This window comes from Agaricus bisporus (genome assembly GCF_000300575.1).
Source record: "Agaricus bisporus var. bisporus H97 unplaced genomic scaffold AGABI2scaffold_5, whole genome shotgun sequence".
NCBI lineage: Eukaryota > Fungi > Basidiomycota > Agaricomycetes > Agaricales > Agaricaceae > Agaricus > Agaricus bisporus.
Window position 1 is genome coordinate 2,340,910 of NW_006267368.1, and position 27,486 is coordinate 2,368,395.

General features: G+C 45.8%; 8 protein-coding genes across 8 annotated transcripts; 5 read left to right on the forward strand and 3 right to left on the reverse strand.

Annotated features, from left to right (window-relative positions):
* Nucleotides 1-1,263: 1,263 nt before the first annotated feature.
* Nucleotides 1,264-3,762, forward strand: AGABI2DRAFT_178635 (hypothetical protein; the record flags this gene model as incomplete). The annotated part of the gene is made up of 12 exons (XM_006461430.1): nt 1,264-1,314; nt 1,373-1,651; nt 1,710-1,849; nt 1,906-1,981; nt 2,034-2,222; nt 2,276-2,344; nt 2,399-2,461; nt 2,513-2,665; nt 2,718-2,741; nt 2,789-2,891; nt 2,948-3,079; nt 3,136-3,762. The coding sequence occupies 12 exons, from the start codon at nt 1,264-1,266 to the stop codon at nt 3,663-3,665; spliced, it is 1,809 nt and encodes a 602-aa protein (XP_006461493.1). The 3' UTR covers nt 3,666-3,762.
* A 1,747-nt stretch (nt 3,763-5,509) lies between these two features.
* AGABI2DRAFT_69067 (hypothetical protein) lies at nt 5,510-6,118 on the forward strand (the record flags this gene model as incomplete). Its single annotated transcript, XM_006461431.1, has 1 exon — nt 5,510-6,118. A coding segment is annotated over one exon (609 nt), but the record flags the coding sequence as incomplete, so codon positions are not given.
* A 1,874-nt stretch (nt 6,119-7,992) lies between these two features.
* AGABI2DRAFT_69247 (hypothetical protein) lies at nt 7,993-10,045 on the reverse strand (the record flags this gene model as incomplete). The annotated part of the gene is made up of 10 exons (XM_006461432.1): nt 7,993-8,061; nt 8,125-8,509; nt 8,567-8,639; nt 8,697-8,814; nt 8,899-9,014; nt 9,074-9,173; nt 9,230-9,340; nt 9,416-9,546; nt 9,621-9,769; nt 9,843-10,045. The coding sequence occupies 10 exons, from the start codon at nt 10,043-10,045 to the stop codon at nt 7,993-7,995; spliced, it is 1,455 nt and encodes a 484-aa protein (XP_006461495.1).
* Nucleotides 10,046-11,206: 1,161 nt separating this feature from the next.
* AGABI2DRAFT_118388 (hypothetical protein) lies at nt 11,207-12,879 on the reverse strand (the record flags this gene model as incomplete). Its single annotated transcript, XM_006461433.1, has 2 exons — nt 11,207-12,524; nt 12,581-12,879. The coding sequence occupies 2 exons, from the start codon at nt 12,877-12,879 to the stop codon at nt 11,207-11,209; spliced, it is 1,617 nt and encodes a 538-aa protein (XP_006461496.1).
* Nucleotides 12,880-15,397: 2,518 nt separating this feature from the next.
* AGABI2DRAFT_205303 (hypothetical protein) lies at nt 15,398-16,618 on the forward strand (the record flags this gene model as incomplete). The annotated part of the gene is made up of 5 exons (XM_006461434.1): nt 15,398-15,530; nt 15,586-15,651; nt 15,702-15,731; nt 15,788-15,931; nt 15,989-16,618. Coding segments are annotated over exons 1-5 (885 nt in total), but the record flags the coding sequence as incomplete, so codon positions are not given.
* A 2,594-nt stretch (nt 16,619-19,212) lies between these two features.
* On the forward strand, nt 19,213-19,630 carry AGABI2DRAFT_192984 (hypothetical protein; the record flags this gene model as incomplete). Its single annotated transcript, XM_006461435.1, has 1 exon — nt 19,213-19,630. A coding segment is annotated over exon 1 (354 nt), but the record flags the coding sequence as incomplete, so codon positions are not given.
* Nucleotides 19,631-22,192: 2,562 nt separating this feature from the next.
* On the reverse strand, nt 22,193-23,445 carry AGABI2DRAFT_118391 (hypothetical protein; the record flags this gene model as incomplete). The annotated part of the gene is made up of 3 exons (XM_006461436.1): nt 22,193-22,565; nt 22,933-23,093; nt 23,167-23,445. 3 exons carry the CDS (start codon nt 23,443-23,445, stop codon nt 22,193-22,195), a joined length of 813 nt encoding a protein of 270 aa, XP_006461499.1.
* A 3,427-nt stretch (nt 23,446-26,872) lies between these two features.
* On the forward strand, nt 26,873-27,031 carry AGABI2DRAFT_151233 (hypothetical protein; the record flags this gene model as incomplete). The annotated part of the gene is made up of 1 exon (XM_006461437.1): nt 26,873-27,031. One exon carries the CDS (start codon nt 26,873-26,875, stop codon nt 27,029-27,031), a length of 159 nt encoding a protein of 52 aa, XP_006461500.1.
* Nucleotides 27,032-27,486: the final 455 nt, after the last annotated feature.

The window sequence follows — 27,486 nt, forward strand, 5'->3', positions numbered from 1 at the left end:
GACTGATTATCTGCAATCACAACACCCCGCGCTACCTTTCTACCATCATAATAGATTGAAGTCGTACAGCACCAACCTTTCTGAGTCCGCCGACGGTTGATTTCCTCCCAGGCATCCTGTTGTAGATACCATTCATCCGTATGAGACGATATGTTGTGTAATTTGGCCCATTGAACGAGGTAATCATCTGGCAGCGGGAATGCAAAGAGAAGCAGAGGAACGTAGGGTTTACGACTTCGCAGTGGGGGAAGCCTTGGAATCTTGAACTCTTGCTCGGATATGGCAGTGTCCCTTAAAGTAAAGGAAGGTGAGCATTGGAGTTTTGATAGTGGGAGATACTCACATACGGAAAGAGATGGTGAGTCTGATCTTCTGTGGGACTGTCGGAAGTCATTGACAGAATCAACGGATGAGAAATAGTGTGTCAGGCCTACCAAGGCTGTTAGCGGACCAAACATGCTGACCTTGTCTGCGATGTTTGGCCCTTGCTCCACCAAAAAAAAAAAAAAAAAAAAAAGAAATAGTGTGTCACGTGAGTATAATCCGTGTCGTCAGCTTTCCCCGGAATATTGAGCTTGCGAACAATCAAAGCTGAACGTCGTGGTTCAATGGTTTTGATTGTACTGTCACAGAAGAACTCGACGCCGAGATGGGGAAAAGATGGAGGACTGACAGCAGGCAAGTGGAAAGATTTTTCTTATACGCTGAGACGCTCATATAGATCTTTTCATTCTTACGTGTTGATAGAAATCTAACCGCGAGCACTGTTGCAATATTTTGGTGATGGGTTTGAGAGAGGATCATTGTAATGGATTACATCTTATACTCTCGAATGTCCACAATGAACTTGCCAGTAGAAAGTATACTTAGAAACTACGGGGATGTCGGTCGATCAGTAAATCATTCTATTTTTGTGTCTTCCTCTGTTCCCTGCGCAGATCAGGGATGACTTGCTCACTATTTTGAGAGGTGCTTGAACGCAACTAAAGCGGTACTAGTTTTCTCTAGTATTCAGGTATATCACTTCAGCGACAGAGAGAGATTCTATGAGATGAAAACACGTCGCTTTACTGTGGCAGCCATGGTAACAAGTCGATCCATGGTGATATTGGTCATATTTCCATCAGGGGTCGGGGTTTCCCGTCGCCCAATTCCTGTCTCAAGCTACGCTTTCATATCTTTCGTTCGTTTTCTCCCTTTCACTGGTGGTCCCGTCATTTCTGCATTCTGGTAATGCGTTTGTTTCGTTTATTCTTTTAAATTATGAAGTTTTTGGAATCCCCTTCAAGTTGGTCTGCCCGGGGCAGAGCATTTGTGCGTAACGTCATCTCTTTCATGTTCTCTCTCATAATTAACTCTCCCCCGATTACAGTTTACCAGACTTACGTTGACTCGGTTTACACTTCTTTACTTTACGTTCGCGTTGCTTGCATGTTTGATCCTGGTGGTCCTGGAGGGAGTTACTCTTGCCAACAACCATGCAGGCACTCAGGTATTGTCGGGGATCATTGCGCAAACCAACCCTTCTCAGGCAAAGAGCGGCCTACCTCTGTTCAGCGATGGGAAATTGGTTGTTTGCGATGATTTTCCTAACCAGTCCGGTGCTGTTTGTCGTGTCATGTGGAAAATGGATAGCGAAGGATCTATTCTGGTATGTCGTACTTCATCAATCAGGAATAGGAAAGCAGACGAAGCTGATGTTGACTCAGGTTAATGGAACTTCCTCTGTCTATCCACAAGAAACCAATGACCAAGTCCAAGGACATGCCTTCGCTGATGCCAGAATTATCGCCGGGTCCCTTGACCTACCTGACAACTGTATCTATTCTCTAAGATGGCTCCGCGACATGTGAGTTTGTCATGTCGTCTTTCCTTTTTAGCTGTGTTTTAATGGAAATGGTCCAGCATCCAAGATGGTATACGAGAGGATATCGTTGTCCTGTGCTTCCAGTTCTGGTTGCTTTCACTTGCGTTAGTGACTGTATGTCGTCTTGGCGCAATTTGTCCTTTCATCTACCTGACGGAGCGCACAGTTGGTTACTGAAAGTATACCTCACCTAGGAGCCGGGATTTTCGGGCATCTCCTTGGCACTGTATGGGCTGGTTACCGAATTCACTCAACGAGTCATCTGGAGAGCGTCTATAAGGATTTGATAGTTCCGGGCGTGTGCTCCAACAGGGACTTTTTGGGAAATTGGTGGGATCAGACGCGTGCACATGCGGTGAGTACCTATACAACGGCCCTCGTTGCGAAGCATTAACCAAGCTCCACTAGATTGGGGTTCTCGTTGTATATGCCTGCACGCTCGTTGCCTTGACGTATCTTTCGTACAAACTGCTCATAGTCAGTAATCTTCGATGGTGATTGAACAAAGTTAATCATATACCTTCGCATTAGGTCTTTGCAAACCAGTCTTTTGCCCGCGTCGGGGCGTCCAACCAAATCAGGCGAATCTACAAGGTGTGCACCAATGAATCAGCGTTTCGAATCATGTATCGAGTTTCGTTTTAGATCATTCTATTGTTTTCGGCTGGTCTACAGCTTGCTCTATTCTTCTCTATAGCTGCTATTGGTTTATGGCTTGGGAAGATCAACCACGCCGCAATCGGAGAGTTGGTTCCAAACCAAATGTCATTACTTGTGGCCCTTGTAGTGGCTTTGGTGGTGCGTTTCATTCGCCTTTAACACAGCCAGCCCTTTGATTCGTGTACCCTAGCTCCTCTTCCCTTGGCTTATTTGGGTGAGTTTGAACATTCAATCGTTTTTTATTGGCTGATGTTTTTTAAGGGATGGGTCTGTGTTCGCCGAGAATGCTGGAAACTTTACATTGTATTTTGTACAATCTCGTTATTTCTCATCGTGCTTTTTTCAGTGCTCTTCAGCACTCCCAGTAAGTCTGCCGTTTTGTTTCTTCCGATCAAAGCTGTAGCTCAAAATTGAATACAGTTTACCAATTCATATTGATTTCATCGTCCTTTTTCGGTACCATCACTATAACGAGTTACATCTGCGTGGTCACTACCGCCATCTTGGGCGTTATATGTCGCCTTAACTTTGGCAAAGGCCTCGTTCATTACCGTATGTTTCTCTTGTAATCATTGGCCTGATATCACGCTCATTTATTTCTCTTCAAGTCGAAGTCGATAGGACGCTGGCTGGCATGAACTTTACCACAGGCACCTTCTATGATCACAAGGCAGATCCCGAGAAAAACGCCTTCCCATCTTATAAACTGCCCGCTGGGGTCGAACTGAAACATGATTCATTTATCGTTGGTCATGGGTCCTCGCGCTTCTCAATAACCGAGGGCGTTCCAATCAGGCTTTCTTCAACACCTTCAGCATTGAAGAGACTTATTTTGGTTCCAGATGAGCAATTTGGTGTCGCAAATGAAAAGGAGAGCATGGGAATAAAAAATGTCTTGCCACCACCCAGCCCTGCCTGGCTAAAACGTCCGTCATCAACCACCAGTAATGCCGGTTCCCTGCTGTCAGATCTTCCCCTGCGGCTTTCATCTTTGGCCAGCTTGCGAAAGGAGTTGAACGAATTTCCTGTCCCACCTTCCGAGCCGCCTGCTGTGATTGCGAGCAGATATGCACCGCGGTTCCATGTGCCACTGGATATTAAAGATGACCGAGCTGTTGATATTCCGAAGAGGGGTTGAAACTTCTATTGTATGTCCGAAAAACTAGGACAATTGACTTCAAACCAGTTTGAACTTTGAAGGCGAGTGTCCTTGTACGTGATGTAGATCGCTTGTTTGGAATAAATGGAATGAATCGAAACTCAGCCTGTCATTGTTGATCTTTACACAGAAACATTTATAGCTTCTTGGGCGTCAGTATCTTCTTTGGGGTCGATCTCTATTCAGTCTTGGACTGTGCCCGCAGCAACAGCTTCGGACGACTTCATCAACGTGGAATTACCACCTGATTCGCGCCATCTTTCGAAATCAGTCTGACAAGGTTTCCCCATCTTCTGTAAAGGCTAGTCATCACATTAACGGAGTGGCCTCGTTTGAGAGTCGTCATCGACACCCTTCCATACGCACGCGCACGAACTTGCCGGCACGTTACTCTGCTGTTCAACCGATCCTATCTCATTTATGCGACGTCAATAATCCACCATCTTTTCCAGGCTATAGACTGCTATGTCCTCTCATTGTACTGGGAGAACTTGGAAGTGGGCCACGCAGAGACAGCGAGTCGTCTATCTTGGGTACTTAGGTGAGGGCGCTTACCATAATCCCGCCCTTCTTTGGTCCCCCGATACATACAGGTTCCCTCGTTTATTTCGTTTCCTGTATCACTTCGTCGGCTGTTTCTTTCAGTCAGTCATGCTTACAGCGCTTTGAAGCAGAATCGTGAAAATAATTCATACTCGATCAGGCTTGGGCCATCATAAGAATTACTGTTTAATATCTTTAGTATGTTGTTTCCCTGCTTTGATACCGCCTCACCTCAGATCTGAACCATAGCAGGCTTTTCTTTGAGCCAGCTTCCACATCGTAATGTGATATCCCCTGCCGAATTGGAACCTGAACCATAAAAAGTGCGGTTTTAGGCATGTCGTGCTTCTCGAGCGCTCCTTCAAACGTTGAGAACACATGCTAGTATCTGCTTCTGCTTAGCTGAACCAGAAATGCGGCGGTTCTATGCATGTCGTGCTTCTCGAGCGCTCCTTTAAACGCTGAGAAGAAATGCCAATATCTGCTTCTGCCTACTCTATCCTTTGATTATGCTTACATTTCTTTCGGAGGAGGTCCTTAACAGTGTTTGAACAAGTATTTTCCAAGTCAAAGTGTAACCGAAGAAAAAAATCGCTGCCCTCCGAGAGACACATCGGAAATGAACTCAGCTCCGATGACTAGCCGCTCATGTAATTCGTTAAGACAAGCCGCATGCCCGCGCTATTTTCATTCCGTAGAAGCACGGCAATGGGATGGCTTATAAGAGCATTCAAATTCAAAGTCTGCCAGTCGCTCAAGTTCCCCACATCTTCACCACCAACTAACTACTCATGCTTTCTAATCGACGGAAGGTAAGCCCTTCTTGCACCACTAGGAAATCATACTCATTCCGTCTCTCAGTTCAGGAACGGGAACGAGGTTTGTCTCTAATCTAGCTATAACTATGGATTAGACTGACGAAGAAGTAGGAAATCGAATGTAGATGTTATCCTACCGAACCACAGAGGGCCCGATATACTAAAGTTGGTTTTTGAAGTCCATCGTGTAACGCTTATGGCTCACACCCTCTCCTCTAGGGGATTTGGACATGTGAAAATGAGCCGTATCGTTTTCCGATGGATGAATCCTCCAAGGATCCCTGGGAGCAATGTTTCGAAGTGGTAGACAAAGCAGACGAAGAGCGTTACAAAGAGCTGCAGACCGAAATTTCCGATTTATTGGTCGTAGTAAGCTCTTTGCAGCCAGTCTTATGCGCATGTAATCATACTCACCTACTCTAGGCCAGTTTGTTCTTGGCTGTTGTCACTTCTTTTACAGTCATGTCCTTTGAGTGGCTGCGAGCAGACGACAGTCATGAGACTGTTGTCCGCCTCGGAGACACTGTCAAGCTGCTAATTGACGTTGTCAAGCTGCTAAATGATACGGACGCCCGAGGAACAGTGCCTCCACGAGATACGACGAGCTTGGATTTCGACCCTGATGATAACGACGTCATTATCAATCAACTGTGGTTCCTGAGCATGACTCTGAGCCTCAGTGCTGTCGTTGTTGGTACATTCTGCCTTCAGTGGCTCTCCACATTTCAACGCAAAGAGCTCAAGCGGAAATCTTATGACGATGCATTGGCCCTTCGGCAACTTCGTTTCGAGGGTTTGATGGGCTGGGGAGTACCTCACGTACCGGGGTTCCTTTTGCTCACCGTCCAAGGTGCCTTTGTCCTTTTCACTATCGGCTTGATGTACCTCTTGTGGTCGGTGAATAACAGGGTGGCAGTTCCTGTCGTCATTACAGGTGGTGTTGTAGCCCTTTTGTTGGCCATCGCCGCCATCATGCCACTCCTTCAATCGGTGCTCGGGAGGATAATTCCATCAACGTTGCACATCCCTCAATGTCCTTATAAATCTCCCCTTTCATGGGTTTTTCATCGTGGCTGCGTCTTATTGTCAATCATCGTTACTCTGCCTTTCTACCGGCTTCCAGGTTTCGAGAAGCTTCGGGATTGGCATAAACAGCAGGTCGAACTTCTCACTGACTATACGTGGCAAATATTCGACAATGTCTGGCGTGACCAACGCGAAAATGTCTGGCGTGACAAACGCGAAGGCAAGGGACCTCAGACGTCTAAAACTGAGTCCACGTACTCCCATTACTGCGTACATGGACTGGCCTCAGCCATGGAGATGCTTCTCTTCAAACCAAACGCTGTTCATGTCGTTCATCAATGTCTGCAAGACTTATATGGCACAACAGCTACAGCTGCGGAAGAAGTGATTCAGGGTCTATTTGCAAAGAAGGATTCCAAGGTAGATCGAGCTCTTAAAGACTACCAACAAATTCCGAGTCTCCCAGGCACCTTCAATTCCCATATAAGGAATCTCAAAAATGATTTCCTTAGTGCCGTTACCTTCCAGAGCTTTGTCTCTCAATACGAGAAACTTCATCGTACTCTACTCCCACATCGTGTCGAGCTTTATGTTCGAATCAAAAATTCGTTTCATCATTTTAAGCTGACGTCTCAAGCGACTTCCGATGCCGAAAGCAAGTATGAGAGTACCTCCATCGAATGTCCCATTCGCACTACGCGGGACGCAGAAACGCTCTCACCAGGTAAGCTAATTTTCGTTGTTCCTACGTCAAAATTTTGTCAAACTTATCATCTTACGCAGAGCTACTGGACCAGCTTTTGCGCTTTTCTGACTGGTACTTAGACGGCCATAGGTGTGAGGCAACGGAAGTTGCCGCTATAGAGTTCGTCTTGAGGGCTATAGAAAGGTTACAAACTATATACGGGACCAAAGCCACCGACACCGACGAACCCCGTTCTGTGGATATGGATGGATCGGGGAGCGGTTCCAAATCGCACAACGAACCTGTTACAGCAGACTCCCCCGTTGACAAGGGTCTTTCCGCTGAATTGATGGATTTGTACAAAGTTGTGCTTGAAAAATTCGAAAAATATAAACAGCGCGCAAAAGAGGAAGAGGACACAAAGGATCAACAAGAAAGCAAGGAGGAGAAATCATGGTTATCGAGTATCGTTCCACATAACCATTCTAAGTACCGTTCTCAGTACGTTGCTTAGTACTGATTTATATAGCATTCTTTGTTTCATTGTACGTCTTTTACGATTATGTGTGTTCATACGATTCAATGATTATGGGCTTTTGAAACTGGAATGAAAGTTTCGAATAAGCGAACACTTGGGGCAATCATTTGATAAAGCAGTTAAGCCCGCTATTGCCTCGGCTACTTCCCAATTTTGATTTCCGCAATCGATAGAGACTTTATTCGGCCGTTTATGCGACGAATACAGGGGAACCGAGGAGAGGACAATCAGTGTAGAGTTATGAGCCATTGAACAATGTTGAGTTTAGTACATACTACTACCAGCTGCATGAAACAGGTTTACATAGGAGTTTTTGGATGCAGCGGTGCAGATCCACGATGGACCGCACCAATAGAATATTAATTGGCCATCGCGACTAGATAGTCTAGTCATACTCGAGCATTATGCCACCTTCCACTGGCATGCTGACGATCCGTATTGATTCACTCTGCATTCTCTCTATTTTTTTCTGCAACGTCTTCTTATCTAGTAGGCGCTTATGTGAGTTCGAATGGTGTAATGGTTGGATCTCGCATAGATTTTACTTGAATAGCTTGATTGGATTTTCGGAAACGAAACGAAAATTTCTTTTGAGTTCATACCGGGGCCGATGCTGCTTTATTAGAAGCAACGCGAAAACAGGGTTTTATATAAATATTTCCATCTTCCCATTGACTGGTCTTACGCTGCGTAACACTACAAATCCTCATTCGCCAACCATCGCTGTACCATCGCCAAAGCTTGCTTCGGTTTATCATGAGGAACCTGATGAAACACGATCACCAAGTTGAAAAACCATCAAATCACTAAAGCCTCGAATAAACGTACCATATGTCCGGCACCATCAATCGTAGCAAAAGTAAGTCCCTTAGCACTCCTAGTCACTCCAGCTCTCTCTCCATCAAACACCCATTCCCTCTTCTCGACACTCCCAAACTCCTCCTTCCCACTCCACTCCATACCTAAAACCCAACGTTCATTCCCAACATGATTACAAATCCAATCATATGCACCAACGTAGATAAGGACCCGAATTCCACGTTCGAGGAGGGCGGAAACGTAATGGGTTGTTGGGTGGAGGATGTCTCCTGTTAATGCGAAATCGGTACTGACAAAGGGAGTGCAGGAAGTCATATTTTTGGGGATGGTTGGTGTTGAATCGACGCCCATCATTTGGCGATTGGTTGCGTTGTTGAGGTAGTTGAGGACGTGACTGGCGAAAGACTGAGATTTAGTATGACAGACGATGCCTTTTTACTTGGTTACGAACGATGTTTCGGGGTAACAGAGCGAGCTTGATAAACCACCTTCACAGGGTTTACTGATATCATACGGGTTCTTACCTGACGAAGAAAGAGGAGTCAGTTCAGGGTTTCCATCGAAGTAAGAGTAAGAATTACCAGTAGCATAAAACGGACCCGCATATGAAAGTTGACAAAAGTTATACGCAGCTGCACAATCGATATGATCGAAATGGTCGACACAAGCTTTCTTCATCCATTTGTCACATCTGTCCGCCTAACGAAAACAAAAGAAAGAAAAAAGTGAATAGCAATAATCAGTATGCTTATATCAAGAAAAGAAAATGTTCGCTCGACTTACGATTTGTTTCATCTGGACGCAAGAAGATATATCGACGAAAGGTTTAATTGAAGCAGGTGTACACGCCATATCATAGTACGACGGTATCATTTTAAATGAATCTGTCATTCCGTTCCCTTTTTTCAAGAAGAAATTAACTCGCCGCATTAATGGGCTAAAGGTCAAGAACTCTCACCGATCATAGCAGACTTCAAGTTTATGGGAGATAATCCGGCATCGACTCGACGTGCATTGTTGTCGTATACTGCTGAAGCAAAGAGCGGTATATAACGTCCCTGAGTATTAAACGTATCTATTAGGTCGGGGGATAGGAACTTTTTGGATGACTTACACCGTAGGATTCGCCTGCCATATGAAAACCGCGTCCTTCAAATTGAGTGAAGTGGTCAAAGAAGATTGATACAAATGCAGCTATATCAACGGCTGCTTCTTCCGAAGTCGACTAGTACATCATGGGGGAAAAAAGCACAGTCAAGATGAAGTTTTATGATAGAGAAAGGAAAAGAGGACACATTACCACAGTTTCACCAAACTCGGCATACGAAAATCCAACACCGACAGGTTGATCGATGAAAAAGATATTCGCATTCGAGTTCCATGATTCCGGATGGAATTTCGGACCTGTTTCGTCTGGAATCCTACAAGGACCTAGTATCAAGATAATAAAATATAAGTTATTTCTCTATTCCTCAGCAAAATACTTGTTACTTGGGAGGACTTACCAAGTTCAAAGAAGAGTCCGAGAGAAGAAGAACACCCAGGACCACCGTTAGTCCAAAATATAACATCGTCTTTATCAGGATCGCTTCTGCTTTCAAAGAAATAGAAAAAGAGGTGTCGAGCTTCGATATCAATGTATCCCGTGAAACCACTAACAGAAAAAAGTTCAAATCCGGGTCAATGTCAAGCGAAAAAAAAAAAGACAGAGAGAAACGTTAACTTACTTGACAGTCTCATCACAAAATCGACTCTTCTTAATTCTCACATTATAATTCGGATAAAGAGGATGATCAGAAAGAACCGTATACTCATTTTCGTCAAGAGACGACAATGACAATGATGATAGTGGTCCTCGAGGAGAGTCGGATACAGCAGTATTATAATAGTACTGTTGTTCTGGGTGATTCAAGTTCAACCACGGTTTCATCGAACTTGAAGGCGTAGAAAATATGGAATTGGCATGGTATGGATGTTGTGCAGCGGATCGCAGAATCCCTAGCGCCAGTAGTACTAGAGATGTGAACATTAGGGCTGGCGGTGGCGTGGCGAAGAAGCAGCGATTTGTCGGTTGGGTGGGAATGAATCTTTATATACTAGACCTAGGTACTACCTATATATGCCGTGGATTTCTCTACCCCGCAACATGATGATCATGATGATATGATAACAAAGAGAAACTCACATCGATTTTCTTCTTTTCGAGCTGGGATAAAACCCGTGTCATTCAGGGTCCTCATTTTTGATGACGATCATGTGTATCGGGTACAATCGTACCCAAGTTACAGGAAGTACTTGACTTGTGGGAGAAGAAGGATGGCGTGGAACCCAAGTCTGCCACAAGAGGAGTTGAATAATTTTGAACAATGATGAGAATTACCCATCAATGCATCACGCGACGGCGCTTTGAGTCGCGCGTCATACTATGGGCCATAATCTATCTCTTTCAAAGTCCTATCCTCCAGAACCCATCAAACTCAGATCTCACTGCCTACTACTTAGGATCGAGAGCATCCCCCACTGATCTCTAGCACAATCACCGTGACCCTTCTGTCTCCTTCCTACAACAACAATCAATATCCACCTATCATAAACGAAAAACAGAGTTTATATGGTATATTCATGGTATTACTATGTGATATCAAAATATGTAACTTTTTGCACGACACCGAGAAAAAAAAAATTAGCCAATAAAAAAAAGAGACAAGAAAAATAGCAAAAAAAAGGAAAATTAATACAAAGAGGGAATACTAAAAACGTGCTTTGAATTAGAAAATAAAAAAGAAAACAGAGGGCATTAATGAGGTTTTTCCAAAATTAGATTACAAAAAAAAAAAAAACAACAAGAAAAAAAAAGAAAAAACGGAATACAAAAAACTCGTTCGGGTGTATGTATGTCATCATCCTACAAGGGGATTGTTAAGCAGATGCTTATCAAGGGATAAAGGAGTCAGGGGTTGTCGGGATGCATACGCATCTGTATATGCGGTCCCGAAAAAAAAGGAAAATACAATAAATAAAACCGAGACCTTGTTTCTGACTCAAACTTGCTTTCCTTCATCACTACCTCTCCCCTCCTCCACCCTTCCCTTCAAATAGCACCCCCACCCCCACCCAAACCACCTCCAGAAATCGAATTCACACCTTTCAACACCGCTCCACCCGCTCTCAAAAACGGTAAAGTGAATGACCCTATTCGATTCGAAGGTGACGAAGGAGAAGGAGAAACATGTTTAGAAGAACCGAGTGAAGGTGTTGAAGCCGAAAATGATCGAATAGGCTTGGTTGTTCCTGAGCGTGGAGATGATTTAGGTTGACGAGGAGATGATGATGATGATGGTTGTGAAAGAGAAGTGAATGAAGAAGACTTGGGGTTTGTCGCAGAATTCGTGGTTGTGGTCAAAGGAGACACAGGTGAGTTGGGTGCAGTATCACCACCACCTCCTCCTCCAGTAGGAGATGAAACGAGAGTTAAAGAAGGTTTTTCTCGTTTAGGCTTCGAAGCCCCTGATCCTAAAATACCTCCAACTTTATCCTTTCTCAAAATGCCAACAGAAGAACCCAACTTTTCTTCCAACTGAGAACTTAAATCCGCACTACGTTCCTCGGTCTTCGAATTGCTAACAGGAAAAGCTATCGCCGCACTGGAAGGATGTAAACATGAACTCGAATCATTAGGACTCGGTACGGGAGACACTTTTGGTGAAACTCGAGGAGAGGTCTTGTTAGGTGAAGAACTATGAGGTGAAGACGAAGGTGATCGACGAGGAGAAGGTAATGGGAATAATTCATTCTCGTCTTCTTCGGCTATTGGTGAAGATTTACGTGGTATAGTGATGTTATGTGGTGAAGTGGTATTGGTTGGATCGGTGGGGAGAGATGAATGACGATCGGGCACGTCGAATCGAGATCGTGATGAATTAAGACCCTCCTTTGATTTCCTTCGTCGTTTATCAACTTCATCCACCGTGAGCGTAAAGGTTGGTAACGGTTCATCGAGGGAATCTCCCAACGTAGAAGAGGGAGTCAAAAGACTTGATGCGTTGGAAGACGACGACGAAGAGGAAATTAGAGTAGAGGAAGAAGACACCATGATACTACCGTTTCCAGTTGAAGTGGAATCTAAACTGGCACTGCGTCTGCGTCGTGCGCCTCTAGTGAAGCGTTCTTTCAAGGTAGAACCTTCTTTCAAGGATTCCTCGGTTATGGGCACGCAGTCAGGACAACAAGGTCGTAATGGAACTGTTTGGTCATCTGGCCGGCGGTGGTAGATGGGCAGGGACGGTCTGCGGGTGGGAAGAGGGGGCGAGATTGGGGTTGAGGGGGAGCGGTAGACGAGACAGGGTGAGAGAGGTATTGTAGGCGACGCGGATGGTGAGCGGGTAGTGCTATTGGTCGACCGCACAAAGCTTATTAATGCAATTAGACCGATTACGGGGGCAACAGTTTAAAGAACTTTCTTTACCTTGGGATAGGCACACGGAGGACAACGTGAGTCTCTTCTGGCGAGCTCGGAAAGGCAGTGGTAGTCGAGGTTTTGGGCCCTCCACCACCACCACCACCGTCATATGCACATTCAGAGTCTGATGCCGGCGTTGGCGACGTGCGACGTTTCCATAGAGGAAGTGAGTATGATTTTGTCACGACTTTTGGGCGTCTGCTGCGGGGCGGGGAGGGCTCTGGAATGAGGACACATTGGTCGTCGAAACGGACTGCTCTGCTGGGCAAGTCGGCGACGAGGACGGCGGCGGGGGCGGAGGACATTGTTGGTAGAAAGGGAAGGGCAGGAAAGGAAAAGGCCGCGGCTCCATATTATAGCCATAGTATAGCCATAGTCTATTCACTTAAGCCCTGCATCTATACCCTTCTTGGAATTCTTCGCTCATGCTCCGTCGGATCTCTTCCACCGCCTCTTCAAACCTCACAGCACAATAACCACCACTTTCTCCACTATTTTGTTCTCATTGTCTTTGAAAAAAAAAAAAAAGCCCTGTGGTAACGAACATTGCACTCCGGGTCTGGGTTACAACATAGCAGTTGGCGCCATGTGGCGCTGATCAGCTGATGTTCGCTTCTTCCCTGTCAATCATCAACTTAGTCGTCCCTGCAACACAAGCACAACGAAAAGTGAATAGAAACGTGTAATTGACTCTTGAGAATGCTTGGGTCAGGAACCGAAAATGTAGGTTGATTGTTTACCACTTGCTTATATTAATACTAAACTTACTTCACGACCGCGTAATATTAAGTGTAAACTCCTCCAGCTTCCACGTTTTTCAGTACCTTATAATTCCCTCGTCTCGCAAGTAGGATTATTAGGTCTTTCATACTAATTATTGGAACCATCAAAAGGGAGTAACATGACATGGCATGACGCGCTATTCACTAGCCCGGAGGTAGCCGTCATGTTCAATATCGTTCCACTTTGTTTATCCAACCGACAAATAACAATCATTTGACACAATGAACTTTCCGCAAACCATCTAATCTCCCTTTTAATTAAACGTCAATTGCCAGCTGTTTTATGAAACGGCATTGAAGAAGGTTATGGTACAGGTAATTCAACCGCTTCCGGTAGGGTAGTTACACACCAGGAAGTCGGAAATTAATAAAACCTTTTCTAGCCTACGGCCCATAGCCTCATACAAAAAGTTTACGATATTGAAGCAAGACAAATTTCGTAAACGTTGAGACTGTGGCTTTGGCTTTAACCATACACTGGACGTCCAAGGCCCGGGAGGGGAAGAAGGGAAACAAAACAGATGTTCCAATGCCGTTGTTTTGGAGACAGCCGAGCTTAGCGACAGGGTAGGAGACTCGTTCCTCGCGTGGTGTTCACAAATGGACACGCGAGCGGTATATGAAGGAGAAGGCAGGACTCAGGAGGAACGAGGCGTTGTCACGGCCGTGACCAATAATATCGCATTACCGACAGCCGTTCGCGTTACTCATACTTATCATCCAGCCGAGTCGCAACCTTTCTTCTATGAGCCTTTCCATGAGGAATATGAACATCTGACAGCTCGGGCGCCTACTTTTGAACTCCTCCAAGTTGTTTTCTCCTTCATATAGGCCTGGATGACGCACAAAAAAATCAACATCGTATAGACTTGGTCCAAATTCTACGCGTCAAGATCTACGCGTTTTCGCTCACCGATGATATTGGAACAATTCCTGGTGCTTGTTTCAAAGCTTACCCTATGACCTGTTGCTTTTCAATATAAAACCGACGTCCGTAATGAACATGCAGCACCTTGCTTTTCCGAATCTTACACCAAACTTACAGATGAGTGGCACACTGGTATAACCATTTCGCTGTCGCACTTGAAGCTTGAAGGTCAACAACATTCAGCGATGATTATACTAGTTTAGCGGGACGCTACGACGTAATAACTCGCGGTATCAACGTGTGGCCACAACAGACGAACGGTTGTGCGATGAACCCTACAAATACTCCGTTAAATCTTCAAAAAATCCATTGGAAATGGGCAATGAAGTAGTCGAGAGGCATGATGAAAGCGTCTGTAGGCAGTTGAAGGAAGAGATATACTTTCTGATGGTGGTGGTAGGTAAAATCTAAACAAGCGATTCTGGTACAACGGATCCCCTCTGATTCTTTTGCTAGGCAGGCCTTTTTCTGGCGATCGTCGCTACATTCTCAGTGGAGTCGTACAAGGTTTTTCAAGAAGACAAGCAAGACACAGTGTCCGAGTTACTCGTTGAAGTCGTGCGGTTGCTCACTGTTCGGTGGTATACATTCCGAGAGCCAAACATGCGCACACACACGGGCACGTCCAATAAATCACTCGCCCTCGCGCGGTTGATTCTGTAATCCCTCTGGATACTACCACATTTGCGAACCATGAGTAAGGAACGAGACGTGTCATATTACCAGCTGCATTGACTACAGTATCACAGACGTCAAATGGTTTCTCTCGTCCAGCATTGGCCCAGCTGTACCAATTTTTGATACATGAAGAAAGCAGGAGAAACGAGGCGTTCTCGTGACTAACATTTCACTACCGTTATTCATACTTGCCTCAAATTATCTCAGAATATCCGTTATCGCAGCTTCTTTTCCATGAGTTTTTTCCATGAAAAATCTCATCATTTGACCACTCGAGCGCCTCCTCCCAATCGCCGTCTCTCCTATGAAGGCCTTTATCTATAGGCCTGGGTGACCCGCAGAAAGTCGACATTCTCACTATTGACCAAGTCGTTCGATCTCTATCTATCACCTGCCAATCTCCGTGTGCTGCGGCCCATCGATAACACGGGAATAGTCACTGGCGCTTACTTCGAAGCCTGCCTTCTGACCTGTTGCTTCCCCTTTTAAAGACTGATGCTCGTTCAATACGCCGACAGCAACTTACTCTTCAGGTCTTACACCAACCTCAAATATGAGTGGCACATTGGTACGTCCCTTCCATTTTCTCGCTCTCGATCAACCATTGTCGGCGATGATTATAGTTTAGTAAATCGTCACGACGTGATAGTCCACAGCCTCCTCGTGTAGTCACATCAGACGAGCCCCAGGTGCGTTTCACTCAAAATCTTCATTAACCTCGTGATTCATGGCCTCATAGGGAGATGGCTCCGCTCCGCCACTTTCACAGGTAGGTTTTGACAGCTCGGATGACTATATGCTAAAAAATTGCATGCATCGGCTCAGGAAGGATGGTTGTGCGATGAACCTTACAAATACACCGTTAAGGCTTCAAAGAACCCATTGGAAATATGTAATGAAGTTCTCGAGAGGCAGGATGAAAACATCTATAGACAAATGAAAGAAGAGATAAACTTCTTGATGGTGGTGGTAGGTAAAATATAGACAAGCGATTTTGTGGAACATGATTGCTGATTTCTTTCCTAGGCAGGCCTGTTCCTAGCGATTGTCGCTGCGTTCACAATCGAATCGTACAAGTTCCTTCAGGAGGACAAGCAGGACACAATGTCTGAGCTACTTGTCGAAGTCGTCCGGCTGCTTAATGACACGAGTGCTCAGGGAAAAGCCCAGCTGCCAAAATCGTTCGCACCGAATCATCACGCTATCGTGGTCAATAATCTATGGTTCCTGAGCATGATTTTGAATCTTATTGCCGTCGCGATTGGCACCTTTTGTCTTCAGTGGATTTCCGCCATCTCCCGAGGCTCAGATTTGACTGAGAAATCCATTCCACCCCATAAATCGCTTGCGCTGCGCCAGCTACGTCGTGAAGGGTTGGTCGGTTGGGGTGTACTCTATGCCCCCGAGGCCCTACTTTTCATGGTGCAGCTATCCATAGGACTCTTTACCTGTGGTCTCGTATACTTTCTCTGGAACCTCAATAAAGCGACCGCCATACCAGTCCTTGTAGCCGCTTGCTTAACAGGGGTTCTACTTTTTCTCATCAACTTACTTCCCTTCCTCCAGTCTCTAGTGGGAGCGTTCATCCCAGCAACTCTGTCTATCCCCGAATGCCCGTATAAGTCTCCCACCTCTTGGCTCATACAGAGTGCCGGAAGTCTGTTGCTTTACATCTTCAAGTTGGTTCTAAGCCTGCTGCTCCGGAATTGGGTCGAAATTATTGGTAGGCCTGGGAGATGGTTGGAAAGCCTGCCCCTACCCTTCACGGACTTCAATTGGAAGAAGTACGATGCGATATGTCAAGATTTACGGGAATGTGTTCGCCCCCGCTTATCATACTTTCAATCTGGCCTTCTTTCAGCTCTTGATCATTTCCTTGACGAGAGGGAAGTAATGAACATCATTTCTGGCTACTTGGAAACTCTAGTGCCATTTTTTGCGACCACGGACGACTGGGAGATGTTTTCTCAGCAAAATCTGTCAAACGACGAAAAGAGTTTCCTTAATGGGAACAATAGAATTGCTTATCATAGTCTTCCTCGTCGCTTGAACATCGACACTGTACGCCTGCAATTGGAGCACGCCAAGAGGATCAAAGTTGACTTCATAAGTGCCCTCGTTCTGCAACAACTTACTCGGCATAATGAAAGACTATCTCGCTTGTCACTTCGCCATCGCGCTGAACTCTATATTCGAGTTAAAAACTCAACCAACCTCATCTTAGACGGCGATTCTTCCCTGCCCGATTTTGGTCGCTCCCTCGATTGTCCATTCCAAGTCCATGATAATTTTGAAGAGTTGGATCTAGGTGAGGCCATATCTATCCTCTCCAGGCGGTAGACTGTCCTTAAAGAACTCTATACAGAACTCAGGTTTCAATTTCTCCGATGTGTAAAGCATCTCCTTGATGTACGACGATTCACCGATCTTGATATCATGAGTGCTTCCGCAATCATTTTATGCGAAACTGCAACCGTTGTCGGTTTTCGAACTCAACATAGATCCGATACTCAGCGGCTTATGGACGAAGAAAAATTCGAAGGGCTACATACTGCCCGGGGCTCACAGACTCGTGATCTGGGTATGATATTGGACCATGGGACGCCAGAAGCCTTACTTTCAAAACTCTCTGAGAAGGACAACTCGCAAACTACCGCCCGTACTATGAGTGCGGAAGACCCTGAGCCCAGGGATTCCGTCACGACACTATGTGCGCAGGTGCTAGAACAGCTGTTCAATCTGTGTCCATCAGACTTCAAAAACCTAGACCACTACCGCAAGTTGCGAACGGACTTTGGACTTCCTATCGAACCTATTCCACCTGAATTGAGTATTCCACCCGCCAAAAATGAAGGCGTCTGATGTCTTTGAGGAATGTACCAGATGGAAACTTTGTGGTAGGAGGCGTTGAATACTTTCGCTTGCGTAACTTTTATTCGGAAAATAACTCAGTATCTTGACGTCGCTGGTGATGGCTATCCTAATCCTCAAGTTTTATCTTAAACTCAAGCCGCGCTGATGTCGAGTGTTATAACAAAGCACCTGGTGTGGTGCCAGCAATCCTGATTCTTCTGCACTCGTGATCCACACTGATCACATCCAGGTTTCCCATCATCAGCCAAAATGGACGGACGTGCGATGTTTATGGAGGAGCAGGCAGGAGGAATGAGGCGTTGTCATGGTCGTGACCAGTATCACATTGTGGAACATCGCGCGAGGAACGAGCGCGATGTGAGTTCTCGGGCGTGTGCCCGTGTGTGTGCGATTGTTTTGGTTACATGATGTATCACCGTGCTATCCCGAACCTATCTTAATATCATTCTACCTTATTCCGCTGCGTCGTACGCTATGTAACCCAGCTAAATCCACCTTTTTATTTTTTCCTCCCACCCAAACCCTACCTTTGTTTCTTTGTATCGGAAGAACCTAGAAGATTGTATAGGTATTTCGGAACAGGGCACGCGCCGTTTTGGGGTGACCCGACTCCGTTCCCTGCTCCGAGTTACCGCCTGGGATCTCTTTGATCTCCCACTCCCCACCTCTCACTACAGTCTTCTACTTCCCTGGTATATCATATATTCGTGGTATCCGGCCACAATTGAGAACCGTTATCCACACTTGCCTCAATGCACCCCAGAATATCCCGCTCCACTGCTTTCCATGATCTTCCATGAGGGATGTCATAATTTGACAGTTGGGCGTGTCGTATTTAAGAGCGATGTTCGTCATAAATCCTCAGCTTACTGCTCTTTCGGTCTTCCATCTACCTTACAAATGAGCGGCACACTGGTATGTCCTTTCCGCATCGTTTGAGGGTCAACCATTATCGACGATCATTACAGTTTAGCAAAACAGCACGACGCGATAGTCCACAGCCTCGTGGAGCCCCATCAAACGAGCCCCAGGTGCGTTTATTTAAAATCATCATTGATCTCGGAATTCATGCCTCCTTGTAGGTAGATCGCTCTGCTCCTCCGTCACATTCAGAGGTAGGGTTTGACGACGCAGATAAACATATGCTAAAAATTGGTCATTTATCGGCTCAGGGAGGATGGTCATGCGATGAACCTTACAAATACCCCATTAAGTCTTCGAAGAACTCATTGGAAAAGTTTCATGACATTCTCGAGAGGCACGACAAAGGTGTTTATGCGCAGATGAAGGAAGAGATAAACTTTCTGATGGTGGTTGTAAGTGACTTTTAGACTGGTACGACACCCTCTGATTCATTCTTAGGCGGGTCTGTTCCTGGCAATCGTAGCTGCATTCACAATCGAGTCGTACAAATTTCTTCAGGAGGACAAACAAGACACGATGTCTGACCTGCTTGTCGAGGTTGTCCGATTGCTCAATGACACGAGTGCTCAGGGAACAGCCCAGCTGCCAAAGCCGTTCAAGCCAACCCATCACGCTATTGTGGTCAACCAGCTCTGGTTTCTCAGTCTCATACTGAGTCTTGTTGCCGTCGCAATGGGTATTTTTTGGCTTCAATGGATCGCCGCCTTCCAGCAAGGCACTCTCTATACCAAATATTACAGTCCACCACGTGAATGGCACGCGCTGCAGCTGCTGCGCATCGAAGGGTTAGAGGGTTGGGGTGTATCTCATGCCGTTGAGGCCCTACTTTTTACTGTGCAACTATCTATCGGGCTCTTTATCTGTGGCCTCATATACTTTCTTTGGAACATCAGTGAAACGGCCACAATACCGGCACTCGTGGCAGCTAGCTTTGCAGGGGCTCTAATCTTTCTCGTCAACTTGCTTCCCTTCCTCCAGCCTCTAGTGACAGCGTTACTTCCAACAACCATGAATCTGCCCCAATGCCCGTACAAATCTCCCACCTCTTGGCTCGTACGGAGTACAGGAAATATATTGCCTTATATTATCAAACTCTTCTTAAACCTGCTGCTGTTGGATTGGGTCAAATTTGTTGGTAGGCCTGGGAGATGGTTGAAAAGCCTGCCTTTTCCCTTCACAGACTTCAATTGGATGGAGTACGATAAAATGTGTCAAGATTTCCGGGACAGTGTTTGTTCCCGCTTATCGTACTTCCAATTTGGTTTTTATAATGCGCGTTACCTCCTTGACGACAAGGATGTAATCGATGTCATGCCTGATTATCTAGGAGATTTAGCGGGGTCTCTTGCGACCACGGAGGATTGGAAGGTGTTTTCTCAGCAAGAACTGTCACAAGACGAAAAGAGCTTTCTTAATGGTGATTTTGCACTTGCATCGCATCATGTTCCTTGTCGCTTGAGCACTCCGTCGCTTAGATTGAAGTACGTCAACAAAATCAAAACCGACTTCATAAGCGCCCTTGTCCTACAACATCGTACCCCATTACCAAGAAAATTCACGCGCTTGTTGCTTCCTCACCACGTTGAACTCTATATTCGAGTCAAAAATTCAACCAAATTCATCTTGAGTAGTAATGGCTCCCGTCTCGATTTTGGCCAGTCCCTCAAATGTCCATTCAAAGGGAATTTTCATAAGATTATCAATAGGATTGAAGAGTTGGACCTAGGTGAGGCAGTATTTATCCTCTCCAGGTGGTGGACTGACGGTGACCTCATCATTTTTTGGACATAGAGCTCAAATTCCAATTCTTGCGTTGTGTAAGGCATCTCATCGACACACAACGATCCAATGATCACGATATTCTAAGTGCTGCCGCAATTGTTCAAAGCGAAAGTGCTGCCAGCATGACTTTATCACGAAATAGTCAAAACCTATCTGAGAGTCAACGCATGGATTCTCCTGCCGAAGAAGAGCACACAGAGCCACTTCCCAACCAGTTCTCGCCCAAAAATGATCAGATCGCGGACCCTGGGACAATATCCTCCCCCCCGAATGAGTCTGAGGAGGGCAGATCGGAATCCGCCGCTCACGATGATACAAGTGGCGAAGACCCTCAACTCAGGACTTCTTTCACAAGTCTATGTTCTCAGGTGAAGGAACAGCTGTTGTGGTTCCGTCGATCAGATTTCAAAAACGAAAATTATTACGTTGAGTTGCGAGAGGCTTTTGATCTTCCTGTCGAACCCGGACAGGACACTATACGCACCGCGCATCGTGGTGGCCGCGGCCTTCACGGCTACCATCGTCTTTTTCTTCGGGAACCAACTTGTCCTAAATGTTTTGTTGAGATTTTTTACGGAAATAGCAAGGCTGTCGTCTATGGGTTGAGCATCTGCATCGCGACCTTTCAACAAGCTGCCGCGCTAATGTCGAGTGGATAAACAAAGCAACGTGAGGCTGGTGACGGCGATCCTGATTTTTCTGCACCTATGATCCACAGTCAAAAAAACAAAACCTTTTCAATTCTATGTAACAATAAGAAATATGGATACAACAAAAAACCAAATAACTTGAAGAAAAAAACACAAATACTAACAAAACCGTTGGAGGTATTAACAATATTAAGCTTTGTGAAAAAGTGACCGAGGCCGATATGTTAGACATGTTGAGAGAATCATCACTGGCGATAGGAATAAGATCGAGGAGAAGTAGCTTCAGCAGCAATGGAAGGAAAAGCTTGAACTGTACTCGGAGAAGGACTCTATTGAAATGTGGGGTGAGAATAAGATGGAAAGAGTGGTGAAGAGATACGAGGTGTAAAGCGGGGCGATGCGACGATGCGGGATAAATCGGAGATGAGATTTAGAGAGAGGGTTTGGGGAGAGGGCGTCGATGAGACTGGGTTTTCGAGCGTGAGATGGTCAGAGGACAGCGGGAGTGTGTTGGTCCGCGACAGAGACGTTGGTATCGGAGCTAGCCAAAAGTTCAAAGTGAATGTTGCATACGAAAGTTCAAAACCCACATCGTCTCGTCTCAATAAAAAGCTACCTATTATGCACAACTAAACTCCCAACAAGGCCCCTCCTCACAGGAATAGAATCTCGTGCAAACGCACACTTGACTTTCTATGTGGGAGTCCTGGACACGTCCGGGGGCGTTCGAGAGGTTCGGAGGAAATCAGGTGGGCGCCACGGGCTGGATGGGCTCTGGAGCGGCGATATCAAGTTAAAGAGGTTTTTCTCCTTGATGCGTCAGAACTCCTGATCCCGAAATACCACCAACCGATTCTTTCTCAAAATCCCAACAGAAGAACCCAATTTGTCTTCCAACTCAGAACTTGAATCCGCATTACACTCCTCGGTCTTCGAATTGCTAGCAGGAAAAGCTATTGCCGCACTGGAAGGATGTAAACATGAACTCGATGTGTGGTGTTTATTGGGTTGGTAGAGAGAGAAGAGTGACATTCGGGTACGTCGAATCGTGATCATGTTGAATCAAGACCCTCTTTTCATTTCCTTCGTTGTTTATGAGATGGCTGGAGGCAGCGACGGCGTAATGGGCGGTTCGGCGGCCGGGCAGGGGAGGGAGAGAGGGCCAGGAGCTGGGTTTGTCGTGCCAGACGACAGTGGCGGGAGATTCAGTTTCCGGGTCAGAGAGCGAAATTCTCAAGGGAAAGCCGTACTGATCAACTTCAACAACCGTGAGCGTAAAGGTTGGTAAAGGTTCATTGAGAGAATCTCCCAACGTAGAAGAGGGAGTCAAAACAGTTCCTGCGTTGGAAGAGGAAGAAGAAGACGACACCATGCTACACCGGTTCCAGTTGAAGTGGAGTATAAACTGGCACTGCGCCTGCGTCGTGCACCTCTAGTGAAGCGTTCTTTCAATGTAGAACCTTCTTTCAAGGATTTTCGGTTATGGGGACGCATTCAGGGCAACAGGATCGTATAATGGAACTGTTTGGTCATCTAACCGGCGGTGGTAGACGGGCAGGGACGGTCTGCGGATGGGAAGTGGGGGAGTGATTGGAGCAGAGGGAGAGCGAAAGACGATACAGGGTGAGAGAGGTATTGTGGGCGATGTGGATGGTCAACCGGTAAGGCTATTCGTTGATTGCACAAAGCTTATTATCGCAATTAGACCGTTACGGGGGCAATCTTTTTAAAGAACTTTACCTTGGGATAGGCACACGCAGGACGACGTGAGTCTCTTCTAGCGAGCTCGGAAAAGCGCTGGTACGCAAATTGCGCGCCGCACCGTCCTCTTCCTGAGTTGCGGAGGGAACTGCCGGTGGGAGCTGGACAGGATGGGCGGGTGGTAAAATAGTCAAGGCATCCTAAGATGCCCTGCCGAATTCATCAGGACTAAGGGGCTTCTCAATAGAGGCCCATATGTAGGAGCCGGAGCACTTTCTTCGTCAATGGAGCTTTCCAGGTGAGCGCCTGTGGTTTATGCATAAGTGGCTTACGCCGGCCGACGCTCTGACATTTCATCTGCTGGGTCGCAGCTCCAACCAACGTGTTCTGGGTAGAAGGACGTGGCAAAGTTCCTCTTCGTATGAGCTCGACGTGGGGTTTGATGAGACAACTGATGCCATGTGCACAATCACGGATACACGCCCACCGCGCCGGTGTTCCACTTATCCAAGCGCCTCCAGGCGCACACCACGCAGACCGAATTTCTCCCATTGTCTCATTCTCATCACAAGATCAACCATTGTCGGCGGCGATTACAGTTTAGCAAAGTGACTTCACGACACGATAGTCCAGTGCGTTTCATCCCAATCACCATTCGAGGTTCATGGCCTCATAGGAAGATGGCTCTGCTCCGCCACTTTCACAGTTAGGTTTGACAGCGCAGATAAGTAAATGCTAAAAATTGGTTATTTATCGGCTCAGGGGGATGCTTATGCGTTGAGCCTTACAAGTGCACCGTCAAGGCTTCAAAGAATCCTTTGAAAATACGTAATGAAGTTCTCGAAAGGCAGGATGAAAAGTTTGAACGGCTCACAGACTAGTGATCGGAGTAAGAAAGTGGACCATGGGACGGCATCCTCACTTCCAAAACACTCTGAGAAGGACAACTCACAATTTACCGCCCATACTACGAGTCCGGAAGAACCTTGACCCAGGAATTCCGTCATGATACTATATGCGCAGGTGCTGGAACAGCTGTTCAACCTGCGTCCATCAGACTTCAAAAATGTCAAGCTGCGAACGGACTTTGGACTTTCTATTCGAACCTATTCCACCCACCGTAACTCGACGTCTGATGATTTGAGGAATGTACCACACGTGAAAACTTCGTGGTAAGAGGCTTTGAATACTTTCGCTTGTGTAACTTCTATTCGGAGATAACATAGTAGCTTGACGCTGGTGGCGGCTATCTCGATTTTAAAGTTCCATCTTAAACAAGCTGCGCTGATGTCGAATGAAATAACAAAGCGCCTATGGAGCCGGCAATTTTATTTCCTCTGAACCTATGATCAACACTATTCCCATCCAGGCTTCGCATTGTCAGCCCAAATGGACGGGCGTGTGATGTATATGAAGAAGGCAGGAGGAATGACGAGGCGTTGTCACGTCCCGTTTTTCATACTTGCCTTAGTGCAGCCCAGAATATCTCGCTCTACTGCTTCTCTTCCACTGTGAGTCTTCCATGAGGAATTCATCGTTTGACAGCTTGGGCGTCTCCTCCCGATCTCCTATTGAACGAGAGCATTTACATAGGCTTGGGTGAGTCACAGAATATCAATCCCCGACTCAGCGAAGCTAGAGGAGGGTTGTGTCGGATGCAAATGACTCCTCTCTCCGCCAAACTACCGTAGCGTGAGATGATGTACCATATTTGCGTGTCATTATTCTTTTAGAAACTTTGAAAACTTATTTCCGTTCTTCTAGAAAATCGGTCTTCCAGCAATTTTCGAGGAAGGTGGGGCTGGTTTCTTCTTTGGAAGGCTGGAAGTTTCTGAAAGACAAGAGGACGGTTCTCGCGGGGCTAAAAATTAGTGACTTCAATGTTGCTTTTGCATGCTTTGTGAGAACCTGTTACTATGTTCGGTAACGTGTGAAGTTCAACTTCCATTCAATGAGTGTGTCTTGCAAAGCGGTACGAAACTGATTTCATCACACTATGAGGTGCTAATGGGCTCAGCAGGGGCGTTCGGGGCAGGGTTTTGGTCTGGTTACAAGGTATTGGTTGCCTTCTCTCATCGTTGCCAGACATCATTTTCTCGATATTCCTTTTCTCCTTCTGTTGTCTCTCGCGCATGTGCCGTGATTGTATTTCTAAATACCGGCTGTAACTTATTTCTCCCGTGGTATTGACAACTTGAATTTCTCTTTTTCTTTGAACTTGCTGTAAATCTTTCTTCCATTTATTTTACCTTTGACGTCAGGCTAGCTTTTAAATCATTATTTATTAGTCACTCTGACACTCACCTATAGCTAGTTTCTGTTCCAGAATGAGGCCACTTGAAGTTTTGTATATTTGATCGGATTGTAATTTTTGACTAGTATTTTTCTGAGAGATTCTCCTTCTATCGTCCTCTGAGCTTTCATCCTTTTCTTTCAAGTTGCTTTTTCCAGAATTAATTGAATGAGAACCCTATCGTATAAAACAGTTGTATGTCATAGCTAAAGAGTATCAAATATCATCCCGCAGCTCTGTTCTTCCTATTTGCTTGAAAAGAATTACTAACCTTAAACCCTCTTCCCTGAATGCCTTCTCTATCCCACCCCAACAATCTCGTCATATCTCAGTTGTTTCTCTGTCGATTTCTTCGATCTTTTGACTTGTGGACTCGTCAAGTTGTCGCCTATTGGTTTGAAGCACAGTTGTTGTCATAGACAGCCGCATCCATGTCACATTTCACTGTGAACTCCATATCTTACTCAAACAATTCCATCGTCAAACGAGGCCTTGGACTGGGGCAAGCTAGTCTTCAGATACTGTTTGATTATGTAATTGATAACCTGTCAGCTCAGAATCTGATACTCACTCACCTTTATGATACAATGAAGGCAAAAACTTTAGGCTGGCTTACGTAGAAAATGGAATGTTTAATGTAGAGTGACAGGAAATAGCCCTGGGTTCCTAATTCCCCCTGTGAATTTCACAGGCTCTACGACCGGTCAAATTCACGTCCCAAATTTGCAGCTAATTTGCAGTTTTCTATTTAGCGCTAATTTGCTTGCGAAATTCGAAAACTATGCATGAATTACATTATTATGGTGAATTTGAGTGAAGTTGGAAGCTGTTTAAGCCTTTCTCCACTGCATCCATTCTGACCATTCAAGTTCATCGTCATCAAGAACTGCGGTAGCTGCGCTTATATTCGCCTCTACCCCCGTGTTCTTTATTGACCGGATTCCAGTGATGGTGGCCTGTATGGAGGCAGATCTGGGCTGGGAACTTGTCAGTCAGGCTGCTCAGGCAGCCACTTCTCAAGATAGAATGATTTCAGGTAATTATCCAGCCAAAATGACAAGATATCCGCTAGTTTCAATCTGTCTCGAAGTGTTCTAGTGCATAGCTCGAGGTTTGAGCTTGCAACGCATCAGGAACAGGAAGACTTGAGGATAAGGAAGCAAGACATCGATGAAGATTATTGAGTTCCTCGAGGGACTATGTAAAATGGCGGGACGCTAGCGTAACGGAGCGTAGAGTAGTGTATATTTACGCTAGCGTTCTGCCATTTTACGCTGGCATAGTTCCAGCGTAAACTCCAGCGTAACTGTTATGAACGTACATCGGTACTTCCACCGATCTAATACTCTCATCCCCGGCACCAGCTATCTACCTCCGCCTCCTCGTACTGGCTTGTTAGAACCTTGCCAGAATGTCACGGCGTCACGCTGTCACATCTGTCACACTTTTATTATATAATAATTTCCCTCTGCTGCTACAGTTCGACGGAGGCTAAACTATCGGCATACTGCTAAAATGGCGCAAGCTACAGATCTACCAATTGAACTCGTTGATTTAATCTTATCTTTCTTACCTCCGAATCATGCGGAGCAAGTACAATGGCGGAGGAGGGCAGCGGCCATAGGGAGGGAACCTAGGCCAACGGACTGGAACCTATCCGGTCACCAGTGTAGAATATGCGGAAGGATGACGTTAGCAATGTGGGACGTGGAAGAGGGAAAGGCGTGGGTAATCCAGAGATGGTCAGCGTGGGGGGCTAGGTATTGGGAACTAGCAGGGTTCTTCATACTATGTCCGTGCAATGCGTTGATAGGAAATTACTTTGGTTACTATTGGTTTGTGTGAACGGATTACCTGTTTGGGAGTAGTTTGTACTTGTGGACATTTTTATGGTTTGTTTGGTCTTGTTGACATTTTTATGATCAAAGTTGTTCTTGTTTACTTTCTTCTTACTCCAATCTTCTTTTCTCATGTCAAACGCTTCCTTTCCCATGTCAATGTATAATTAGTTTTATTTCTCATATGTCGCTTCTTTTCTCATGTCAGTATATAAATAGTTACCTAGGGTAGTTGGTCTGTGCGCCGTAGTCTAGGTATATAAAGTAGGTAGAAACTTGTAGAAGACTCCGTCGAGTTCTCTTAGGTTCATGCCTAATATAACTTTTGTTACTTTCCTCTCTTGTTCTTAAGTTCAGGTGTGACCTGTGACATCTCAGTCACAGTCGCCCTAACAGTAGAACTCGACTACACCCAGGGATCGCACAGCCGCGAGGCGATGCTAGCGAAGTTAGGCTGATGGT